General features: G+C 40.2%; 1 protein-coding gene across 9 annotated transcripts in view; it reads left to right on the top strand.

Annotated features, from left to right (window-relative positions):
• The window catches only part of LOC108027260 (AF4/FMR2 family member lilli), a 34,454-nt gene that overhangs the window by 15,347 nt on the left and 6,699 nt on the right, over window positions 1-12,408 (top strand). For 4 of the 9 annotated variants that reach the window (XM_044091317.2, XM_044091349.2, XM_044091322.2 and 1 more), the window contains exons 3-12: window positions 2,205-2,313; window positions 2,410-2,540; window positions 4,087-4,203; window positions 6,310-6,622; window positions 8,883-8,943; window positions 9,217-9,499; window positions 9,683-9,801; window positions 9,896-10,074; window positions 10,131-10,304; window positions 11,646-11,783. In XM_044091317.2, coding sequence (XP_043947252.1) covers window positions 2,205-2,313; window positions 2,410-2,540; window positions 4,087-4,203; window positions 6,310-6,622; window positions 8,883-8,943; window positions 9,217-9,499; window positions 9,683-9,801; window positions 9,896-10,074; window positions 10,131-10,304; window positions 11,646-11,783 — 1,624 coding nt within the window. Of the gene's footprint in view, window positions 1-2,204; window positions 2,314-2,409; window positions 2,541-4,086; window positions 4,204-6,309; window positions 6,623-6,921; window positions 7,998-8,882; window positions 8,944-9,216; window positions 9,500-9,682; window positions 9,802-9,895; window positions 10,075-10,130; window positions 10,305-11,645; window positions 11,784-12,408 lie in introns of those variants that run through there. The other 5 variants (XM_017098622.3, XM_017098630.3, XM_044091359.2 and 2 more) reach the window with 4 other exon arrangements.

Below are 12,408 nucleotides of genomic sequence, written 5' to 3'. Positions count from 1 at the left end.
AATTATGCAAAAGGTGCGTGCCATGGAGGTATCGCTGGAATTGTACAAGGCGTGGCCCTCGATCCCTTCCGGCCAAGTGAGCTTTATTGATTGTCGAGGAATGATTTGCTTCAGCTGCTTTTAATTGGCGCAAAGCGATGGCGGATATTGGAGTGTGTCTAGACTGAAGGGGTCTGCCCGCAATTGGGTTAATAGCTCCTGGGGTCATTGTTTGGCTATGGGTTAGGGTTGTAGTCTATACCGGAGCACAGCAGAAGGGATGCCAGAGTTATTGCGGTTTAATTTATTAAGTGCTTTGGAGAAGTGCGTGCGCGATTATCTCACAGGTACAGCAAATTCGATTTATAAAGCTGAAATAGAGTTATTTAAATGAAAATGATAAAATATTAGTCAGAGTCCATCAGAAAGGAAAAAAGTGGAAAGGGAAAAATAGTTTTATGAATCTCTCACCAAAACCAAAAATCTTTTTTAATTGGTGACACCTTTAGTGATTATATATTACAACTGAAAATCAATCCTATCTTTGCCAGAACAAAAGTGTTGCTCTTATCGATTATTTAAACAGCAAAGAGTAAGTAAGTTCACTTATCTTTATAATTCAGTAAGCGACCTTGTTAGAAACCCTGATTAGGTGTTTAAAAATTAAAACGAAGCCCAGGAAAGGGTTGCAACAAATAATTACTAAAATGTTTACTGTCTCTTGACATTGCGTGCCAGCCGGCAATTATTCCACTGAGCAAAAGTGGAGCAGGAAACGACGTCGAGACAATGAAAGTTAAGCCCAGGCAGACACAGGTGACTTCTTGGAAGGCAGGGGCGAACTCGAAGTCGGGCCATAATTAAATCGAGTGACTTGGCTGCCCCACGAGAATGTCCTGGAACTGTCTGTCGGCCGGGACTGGCGCTGCAGCTGTCTTAGCCAGCTTGTGTTTGCAGAGCTTAACCCAATTTACAGCTCACATGCAACGACTCCTGCTCGGAGTGTCCAAGTTCCTTGGCTTAGATCGATACGCGCTGTCGTGGCCATAAAATAAGTCGCAAAGCAACACAAACAGTAACTGCCGAAGTGGCAGCAAGAGTAACTGTTGCAGTAGAAAACATGGCCATTAATATGGATTTTTCTCTGCCCGTTGTCGCAATTATCAAATGGCTGCAGTTGTAATGGGGAAAGTGGGTGGACTTATGCCGCATTGAAATGCGACAAACCGCAATTTGGCCGAGAGCCCGGAACGAAACGGTTTGACTAACTGGCCAATTGGCCGACAGCCCTCGGCCCGAAAGTCTGGCCGTGGCAAATGAAAATATTTACATGTGGCCATATGTGGAAGTGGTTAGCTTTTTGCTGGTCCCATTGTGGTGTTTGTCATGCGTTTCGCTGTAATTATTGGCCACGTTGAAATGCGCCTATTGTCTGCTTTCAGCAGGAAATGCCATTTAGAGGGAAGCCATTAAGTCATTGTAGTTGGGAGGACTAAGCTGGAATTACTTTGTCTAAATTACTAACTATCTGGTATATAATAAGAGAGCTCGATTTAGCTGGATTTAATTCTACGTTTATTTACAATTTAAAATGTTGGTGTCTATACAAATTCAATATTTTAAAAACAAAGTATAATAAAAATTAAAAATAAAATAATATTAGCACAAGAGTTTGGGTTCTTGGATATCGAAAACATTATGCCCTTGTTTTGTTTATGCTAATAAACTAAAACTTAAGAAATGAAAGCAAATATATTTAATATTTAATAATGTGGTACCCAACTATCTGGTATATAATAAAACAGTCCGTTTTACCAGGAATTAATTATACGTTTATTTAAAATTTATAATTTTGGTGTCAAAAAAAGTTCTATATTTAAAAACTAAAAATAAAATATTATTAAGACAAGAGTTTGGGTTCTTGGATATCAAACACATTATGCCCTTGTTTTATTAATGCTAATAAACTAAAACTTAAGAAATGAAAGCAAATATATTTAATATTTATTTTTTATAAGAATTTTACTTTTATAAGGCACTTTTTGAAACACATTTCTATGAGAAATTACTTTTTACTGAGATCGAATAAGTGAATAGATTTCAGTAAGGAGCTGTTAATACTCCATACAAAATAATTACTAATTTTTATTATTATTAATTACCTAATTTCTTCAAGTGCACCTGATTTTGACTAACGCATGGGCATCCTTTATCTTTTCTTCCAGCAGCTCCACTCGGAGTATCGGAGCACTTATCGTTGGCATGAATTTACGGGCAACTCGCGGCCAGAGGTTGTGCGACGGGCGCCAGCCCCAAACCCAAGTCAATTTGTTGGTGAGTTCGAAGACATTTGTCTTGCGCCTTATTGTCACGGACTTATTTATTGATCTCGTTCTGATTCGCCTTTCGATTGGATTTGCGCATCTGCAGGACCGACAAATGAGCCGCCATTGCCGCGACGGAAAAAATGTCCAGAACTAGCATATAAATCGCACGAGTTTATTATAGGATCGGAATATACAGATGCACGCCGAGATGCCAGTGCACATCGTTTGGCAAGAGTAAGTGTCAGTCCTCGAATCTTTCCCCTTTCCCATCCGGTGCCCCCAGGACATGACCTTGACTTTTCGGCAGGGGCAGGAAATATTAAATATCTAAAATATGGATATGGTGACGACATACCACAGTTGTATTAAATGAACGGAAGAAAGGGGTGTATTAGTACTATAATTTCTGTTGATTCCTAAGTGAAAGAAGAAAATAAAACTAATAAGTAGTATTCGTTTTCCTTGTTCTAGAAAGATAAACAAGTCTTAAAATTTTTCAAAGTAATCCTATATTTTTACACTCTTTTAACTTAGCCCCTTTAGGTATGTAGACCCGTTGCGGCTGAGAAGATTTTCGGCTCATAAATATGGGAAATTATTGTGCACTTCCACATCTTCATGACCGAGCTAAAAAATTGTAAAGAGGCAGCGAGCTTTCCACATCTAATGGTATTTTCAGTTTACGGCCACACAAACTTTATGCGCTTTTGACATTTGAAGAGGACCGTGAGGGAAATGAAATGGCACCCTGGCATTTTAAAATGTAGAAAGAGTCCTAGTTATTTATTATACTCTATAATTTAGTTAGTCATGGTGCAAGGTGCTTTCAAAAGATTGCAGTAGTTTTTATTACCTATTAAAAAACCGTCGAAAGCTAAGCATTTAATTGTTAACCTCGAAGCTAGGCGGCCTAAATTGTTTGTCTTAATTGGGCTTAAAGAGTATAAAGTTTTCATTTGAAGGTACATTCTCCTATAGCATATTTATGGGCTTATAAAAGCCGTTGCCTTTCCGGGAGGTTTGGCATTAGGGTTAATGCGTTTAAGCCGCGGCCCTCATAGAAATGTCGACGCTCTCAAATGCCGCAGGAAGTACACAAAAGCCGTTCGCAAAAAGTTCCATATGGGGTGGGTCCTTTCCTAGTTCATTTTCCGTCCCTCTCCCCAACGCCAGACTAATTAATAATGAGGCACACAGTGGCACATGTTGCAAGGACATTGAGATACGTGTGCGAAAATCAGTGGCGTACGCAGGTGGCAGGGCTTTGGGTAGAGAGCTCCCTCAGGCAACTATTTGTATAGCGCGCTACTGAAAAAAATATATTTCAACGAAACAATTATCAAAATGAACATGTTGCATCCTTGAAAAATTTAATAGATCTTTATATCACCATCATAAAGGTATTTTGAATAAGGAACTAATATTTTTATAAAGGATGTTAGCAATTTAGCTGTTAAATAAATCAGAGTTGCCGTTAAATTGAGGAAAATAATACATTATTTTATATGTAGACCCTTGAGTAATTGGCTTCAGTTAATTATGTGAAATACCCATGCTAAAATCCATCTGACGCCACTGACCTGAGTTCGAGTTTGCGCGTCGGTGTACTGGGAGAGTGTGCTTTTGACATACTGCTCGTATCATGGGCGCCCTGACAATACATAATTAATTGACTCCACCTGCTGACGCACGTCAACAAGGCGTATGCGTAATATTAATGGCCAGCTAATTAACTATACAAGCCCGCATGTACTTTAATGCCCTCTCTGTCTCTCCGCAGTCGGAGGAGCGGGGTGGCACGCCGTCGCGCCGCAGCAAATCGGAGGGACCACCCGTCGTGCCCAATGGACGTGCGTATCCCATTGCAACGGAGATCGACGGAACCACAAGAAAACAGGTACACAATTGTCAGAAGGACTGCACTGCGCGGCAGCCAGAGCACTCGGGTGTCTAGTTCAATAGTTGTCTACTGTCTATGCCCAATCGAACAAATCGAATAGTTGTGTGTGCACCTCAGTCTCGCGTGCCTGGGTCTGAATGTATGTTCCGGTTTTAAAATCCCCAGCATGCTAGAGTTAGTAATACAGTTTTGGGGTCCTTTGTGTTATTCAAAAGGCTAGTTACAGAGACTTTCTAAATTGTTTTCAAACATTTTTTTGTACTTAATTATAATAAAAATCTCTTTGTTATTAAGCTTAAAAAAATATGTTAAGTTAAAGGATTTCATATTTAATTGAAATATTTGGTATTGGTACTTGTTTTGTAAATGAACATTATGGTTTTGAATTTAACTAAATCTGGATATTTACCTTTTATTATCTGGTATTATATTATTAAATATAAAAGAAATTAAATGAAAGAAATGATGAATATTTTCTAACTTGATTTACTTTTTTTTTTTAATCCATCAATTTTAATGAACATAATGGTGTTGAATTTGGTTTAAATATTTGCACATATTTTTTTGTAGTCCATTTTTTATCAGTGCATAAATGGAACAAAATTATTTGTCCGTTAAATTGGGTGTTACTTTAAAGTGCGTAGAATGGCATAGGGGCTAGTAAAGTCTGTAAAATAGAGTCCGCTCTAAAGTAGGCTCCCATAAATTTATCGCTGCTCAATAGTCCGATTGCATGCCTTCGGCTCTTGGCGTCACATAAAGGTGGGGGAAATCTGCAGGGAGATAGAGCCTGTCCCCTATTTTCGATCAGAGATAGAACGCGCCTCGGACCACTGGACCGAAACTTGGTGGCGCGCAACAATTTCTATTAGCGTTGAGGCTGTCTATCAGTCAGCCCCTGCGTTCCGCCTCCCCAGCCCCCAGCTCTCTTACGCCCCAACTCTTCTGGTCCTTTATTGGCAATTTTCCCCGTACAGGACATGCTGTTGAACAGTTGTAGTTCGTCGCGCCGTTTGCGGCCATGGGAAAATTTCATTTGCCCACATGAGCATGATTGCATGTGTCCGTACATTTGCAGTGAGTGCGCCGGAGCACCATTGAGTTGTCAGACAGAACGTCAGTTAGTCGTGGGCTACTCGACCTGAATGTGAAATTTTAATCTGCAAAGCCCTTCAACATTTGCATAAGTTGTATATCGATTTTTCGCCCATTCATGCACTTGTAATGTCCCTGATACTTTCAATACTTAGTACATCTTTTGCCAGTCTGATTGCGGGCATTGTGTCTGCGATTTGTAATACATGTTGCAAGGGTTGTATGCTAGTTTTCCCCGACTCTGTGTGTGTGAATGAAGTGCGGAGTTGAATGTGAAAAAACATAGACGTGAATTTGGTTTTATATTTGTGTTTGCTTGGTTTGACCGTTCCATAGCATACATTTTGGGGCATTGTTTATTATTATCAAAACTATTTTTACCCATTGATATTGTAGAGGTTTTTGCAACGTTATTTATATAATAGTTTTTGTTAAAATATAGTTTTGGCTTAATCAATAATTTTTTGGTATTAAAAGAGTATAGCCTGTTCCACTATTAAACATTATTGGTAATGGTAGTTATCTACAAAAAGTATAATTTTTATTATATAACTTTCGTCTTTTGTTTGCCTTTTACTTAACATTTTTTTATCCTTAATGTAAAATTTCGGGTACTAACCTCTTAAAATTATTTAAAGTAATATTTGGGGCTATTATTTACACCATTAAAACAATTAGTTATAGATGTTCAAAATTTACAATTTATACTTGTATTGTGTGTATTTCTTCTCTTCTCGTTCTCTGTTTCTCCGCCCATGACTAACCGGTCTCTTCTTCTCTATGTTAACTGTGCTCTGATCGTCCCCTTAAACCCGAACAAATATGAAAACCCAACCTACTTAACCATAATTAATAATTACATATCTAAACTTATCCTTACTATGCGACATTGCAATGCTTTTTCTCGTTCTCGTTCTCGTTCTCTTTTCTCGTTCTCATTCTCTTTTATGTGAAACCCTAACCCCGAAAACCCTTTTTGTTGTGTGATTCTGCTCTTCTCTTTCGCAGGCGGGTGAGTCAAATGGGCTATTGAAAAAGACCATCTCTAAGTTGAGCACTGAGTACCGCCTGCAATTCGTTTGGCCCACTGTCCGACGGATTAAGGGCGGCGGCGAGGCGTCTAGGGCCGCTGCCGGCGACTATCCGAGAAAGTCCATATCGCTGGGCGCCCTTCGGTCCGGCGGCCAGAGCCACAGTCACACCCAAAACCAGAGTCAGAGTCTGACCCAGACCCAGAATGGTCACACACATCACACGATGATGGGTGGCGGTGCCGGCCTGCCCACGGTGCATAAAAAACGAACAACAAATCAGAAAGAAGGTGCGACAACAAATTGTCGTCGCTAAGCATTTATTTAACATACTTAACAAACAAAAAACAAATTATGAAACAAACGAAACATTTCCTACTAGCGCATAGTTTCTTTCGACTATTATATGTAATACTAAACTAATTTTTAACAATCCAAAAGAGCGAGCGTACTAAAATGAGTTTACATTTGGTTTTTAATTAATCGTTTCTTTACTTAACCAACCTAACAAACTAATTCACGGCAGATTGCGTAACATTTTGTTTACTAACCTTCGTAACCGTTGAGATTTGTTTATTTTTCAAGATTTTTAAATGAAAATTTGTGCCGTGGCAGCAGCATTGAGCCAAAAAAGCAAAAAATCCATAGAAAAGTGTTGAATAGTGTTGGTAACCGAACGTAGCCTAAACGATTTTCTCTCCTCACACCGCTGCCATATTAAAAATGCTAATTTGCCACCAGCAATCGATCGAAATCCAAATCAAGTTTTTTATGTACACGTCGTCGTACTTTTCGCTCACCTTTATAACCGTACTCGAACCTATAAATATGTATACTACAGTGCTCAAAACTAAGATAGATACTTCCTAGAATAATTATCTCGAACATTTTCGTATAATTTCCCTTTCTTTCCGTACGTACAAGCCAATGTTTCGTTGAACGCTTTTGTAAACTAATGATTATTTTGATTTCAAGCAGTTAGCAAACTTTACTGTCTTTCAAATCTATTTCATATAGAACGAAATTATGCTAAATTCCTTTCCAAAACATGAAAACCAACCCGAAACTAAAAACCGAACGGTTGAACACACATATTCAAGAATATCTTTTTAGCCAAAAGCTGACGTAAGTGTTGAACTAAATTTAATGTTTATTAGTGCTAAACCAATACAATTTCTTTTTCTGCTGCGCGTAAAATTGCGTTGATCAATCAAAAATTGATGGGATTATGCCCGGTTCGTGCCAACTCTCACTTCCATCCTCATCGGAAATGCAGAGCCCACTGGCACGCCGTGTCAATGCAATTTTACGTGACGAATTGATGAATTGAAAATAGCCAAGTGTAGTATGAGCATGTTGTGGCCGCAGGTTGTGTGATAAATTCCGTTTTCATTTCGATCGAAGCGTAGGAGTTATTGCATAACTTGCCTTAGTTTCGTTGCATGTGTGAAACGACAACAACCAATCGAAATTACTATAGTGACATCCATTAAACCAGACAACCATTAATCAATCAGTCAACACGGCATCACCTCTATACCGTCCACGTATCATGCGCTAGGTGAATTGGCCAACTTAGCGCGGGGTTAGTTCAGGCGTGGGCAGTAAATATGACTACATCTTTCAAAATACTAACAAAATTTACAGTTCAAGCAAAGCGCATAGGTAAGGCAATGGAGACGGGAAGAACCCTAAATAAGAACGACAATCAAATAGAATAAATTTAAATTTAACCCTCTATTTATATGCTAAATCGATAAGTGCATCTGCATCTCAGTGGCAATTAGTGGCTTCGATTGCAAAACGCTTTTGTCTTGCCTTAACCCTTGTGCGACGCCTTGAGCTTCCAGCGAAGAGCTTCCATAGTGTACAAATTGGACGTAGTGCTTACAAAACAAAATAAAAACCAAAAATATCTAATAACCAAATAATACGAATTATCCAACGCTGCATTCAACTCGAGTTGTGACACATATTTTATATATGAAAAGAATACAATAATTGGTCTGAATTTCGTTCTATATTCCAAACAAAAGTTACCCAAAATTGTTCAAACATATCCCCAGAAACTACCAGGAAACCATACCGAACACGCTTCAACCAAAGCATTCAACATCGTTTTCGGTTCCGAACTCAATGCCAAAAACACAGATTGATTTTCATTTCAAAGTTTTCATTTAGCATTCCCCTCACCTGAGTAAAAGCTGACCACCCACAAACTAACCACCCAACCACACCCACCGAACACCCACCAAACCACCCACCAAGGCGCTGCTTCCGGCTCATTAATTTGCTGTATAATAAGAAATCACCTTCTCCTTAACCCTGAGTTGAAATTTAGCGTAACCGAGACACCTTGCAAAAGAAAACCTAACCTTTGTTTCCACCCTTTTGGCCTTTAGTTTCCTACTGCATTTTCTACGATTAAATTATACTTTCCCTTACCTTAATGTACCCACTGATCCTGATGCCAGACATCAGCCAGAATCTGTATAAAGCTATCGATCGACTTGGATTGCAGCATTAAATTTCGTATCTGTGTGCTTTCAGCTACTCTACATGAGTTGGAGCCCTTGGTTAGCGATACGGATGATAGAAAAACGCACGAGAAGTATGAACATTTGATTAACCTAGCCCCACACCGACTTGCTCATAGCTTCTGCCATTCTCATTCAGTCAGTGATGTCCTTCATTAGCCCACCCGAAAGCGCAGCATCACCCATATACAAAAAAATCAAATCTATCAGAACCCACATTCATCCGCACCTGCATGTTGCAAGTGTTGCATGCTGCAGCCACCGAGAAGCACAGCAGTTCCCCTGAAAATAAGCCTCTCTGAAGCCATGCCATTTCGATTAGCTAACGATTCCCTCGATCCTTGCAGACAAGTGACCATTGTGGAGCGCAAGACCACCTCGCGCCCCTTCTCGCAGGCCATCGACCAGGAGCGCCTGAACCACTTCATCACGAAAAAGGAGAACTTCGGCTTCGCCGACGCCGCCGTGGCCGCCGCAGCCCTCAAGGACGAGGTGGACAACCGGCAGCAGGCCGCCGAATCCGGCCAGGTGGTGGTCATGAACGGCTCCGCCCCGCCGCACTCTAAACCGAATTTGGATCTGTGGTTCAAGGAGATGGTTGAGCTGCGCAAAAAGGCCGGCGAATACAAGGTGAGTTTAGATTATATAGATTATTCCCGTAATCATTTCATAAAGTTAAAAAATTATACAATTAAAAAAATAATAATTAGTGTAACTAGTAAAGTTTTTATAATGTACGGTTCCTATTTAATAATTTTCAAGTGATTTATTATTCTAATTAAACCTTTTTCATATAATGTTATTGCATTCCAGTGTCGCGGCTGGGGCATAGAAATCGATCCGGAGCTGTACAAGAAACAGAAGGATCTGTGGGATCAGGTTTCAAAGCGCAGCTCACTCTCAGCACTTTCCCTAGCTTCGTCTGTTCATAGGTAAAGTGATATTACGTTCTACAGCACATGCAAAATCGATTTAGTTCCTTGGAATAATAATTAACAATGCATCATTTTCGTTGTTTCTTGTTAGACCCATTACAAAGGAGGAGAAGGAACAGGAGAACAATAAGAAATCCACGCCATTGCAAAAGGCCCTGAAGCCACGCGTTCCTGGCCAAGCCTTTTTGATTGATAATAAGGATGAGATTTCAGCACTGCCAGCACGCTTTAGCAATATACGTCATCACCTTGAACGCACCACAGGTCCGGGTGAGTAGTTGCAGCATAAGTGGGGTGTTCCAGGCTAATCCTTCATATGTTTCCAGATGTGGAGGAGGGCGCTTTGTTGCCCTCGCCAACGCGCGAGAAGCTGATGCCGGCCATAACCAAGCGGGAATCTGAGTCCCAGCGCGGCAGTCCCAAGAAGACCGCCTTGTCCAGGCACGGATCGCCCCAGAAGGGCAGTCCTCAGAAGGGCAGCCCCAAGAAGGTCCTCAAAAGTGAGTAGTGCCCCGCTTTTATCCCGAGCCCAAGCAGAAGATACACAGAACGAATGCATATACTCCGATTTCAATTCCAAAGTTAACCATATCCGAATAGCAAGTTTACTCCTAAGCAACAATGACACAAGTACACAAAATGCACTCACCAATAGAGTTACAAGTTCGGGAACAGAACAGAACAATTGTACACGCTCAACAATAAGTATACGCCCCGTTATCAATGACTTGATTTGGTTTCCTATGATTTCCGTTTTGCCATAGTTTGCTCGACTGCTTCAACCGTTTGATTTGCCTTTTTCCTCCGAGAGTCGAAGGAGTCGACTCGATTTTCTTCCCTGTCGAGTGCACCGAAGACTTGTTGGGCTATGAGATTTGTGCACATCCTTAATGTAGTTTCTTGTTACCTATTTGCCCATTTTTATCGAGGGTTTGTGTTTTGAAATCGGTTGAAAGTTGCATTTCATGTTACTCACTTAAGACATGTTTTGTAGAGACCCCCTTGCAGACACCCAATAACTATTTATGTCTGCCTCAATAAGCCATCATAAGCTTAGAATAATATGTTGGCGCGGACAACACAGGGGATAACCACAAAATCATTCATTCATATTGCTTATATATATATCATTTTGGTGTTCTGGGGTTATGGATGTTTGAGTGTGCCAGATTGTAAATAAGTTTGGAAAGTGGCTGTATATTGCTAGGCATAAGGATTAGCTTGTTAAAGGTTTAAGTTTTGAATAAATGTGGATAAAACCAATTTAATTTATCTTAAACAAAACGTTTCGGGCGATTCAAAAAAAGTGTTTTCTGGAACTAACACTATATGACAAAACCTTACAGTAAAGGTCATCTTTAAAGTATAGTCTTTGTTGTTTTCACATGGAAAACAATTTGAGAATTATTGAGACACAACTTTGCTTTTTGATAAAATAGTCAATTTTTACAACAGTCTTGGTCTCGACTAGAGCCGTAAAGTGCAGGTTTCAAAATAACAATTAAGGATATAAGTATAGACAGTTTTTTTCCAAAACCTTAAGTTGTAGCGCATTTCCACGAATCTTGTACAAAATTTCACTTGCGACACCCACACAAATTTCACAGTAGAAAGGGCTCTCACCCAGCCCACACATTGAATATGAAATTCTCCAGCCAAATGCGAACTGAAATTAAAACATACAAATCGTACTTTTATCATCAATCAAACCGCCACCACCACCAACCAACCATACAACAAAATCTCGAAATAAAACGAAACAAACGAAACGCAAATCCAAAATCGAAACCGAAAACCGAACCATCCTCATCCGTATCCGTGTCCATGTGCGTGCTGCTCAGCCCGGTCGCAATCGGCGGGCCCGGGCGTTGCCGAGAATGAGTCACCGAAGCGCCAGATCCGGTCGGCGAGTCAGGCGCCCAGCAGCCGCAAAAAGACGCCGACAACCGGAAGCGGAAGCGAGCGCAAGGCACGCCCATGTAAGTAGCCATTTGGAGGAGGCAACCCCAAGAATCCCCCGCCAAATACCCGAAACTCGAGTCTGTTCAGTTGATGGAACGACGCGGTGCGTCCATTGCCTTGTTTATTTAGTCCTTGTTTGCATATGTCATGTGTTAATTAGATTGCGTTCCGATTCGACCTTTCGTTGCCTTAATTTGTTTTCATTTGCCGGATTCGTTCCTAGTTTAGTTAGTTTCTACCGATCACACCTCCCGTTTGTACGTTCTTCCAAATCCAAAACGTATTTCGAGCGACCATCTAGTTGAGTGTCTAATGAAACTAGTAAAACATAGTTGAAAACGATTTACTTTTGGGTTGTCAAACATTTGTTAGTTTAGTCTCTGGTCATGCAGTTACATCTTTGGTTCCTTATTCTCATTCGTTACCACTTGAGTTCCCCCCACTGTTCTCTCTGTAATGCAGCGTTTGATTGGTCTTTCGAGTACATTAAAATCTATAGTTTAGCATGTTGAGTGAACCGTTACTAACAAAATTCCATAACCAATTAACAAACCAACTAAAACAACAAACCAATTAAACTTATCTGTAAGTAAGTAAAAGTAATACTAACAACTCCAGCTCAGTGTTGTGTCCAATCCGTTC

Source organism: Drosophila biarmipes, chromosome 3R (assembly GCF_025231255.1).
Source record: "Drosophila biarmipes strain raj3 chromosome 3R, RU_DBia_V1.1, whole genome shotgun sequence".
NCBI lineage: Eukaryota > Metazoa > Arthropoda > Insecta > Diptera > Drosophilidae > Drosophila > Drosophila biarmipes.
This window is presented reverse-complemented; position numbering and strand designations above follow the sequence as displayed.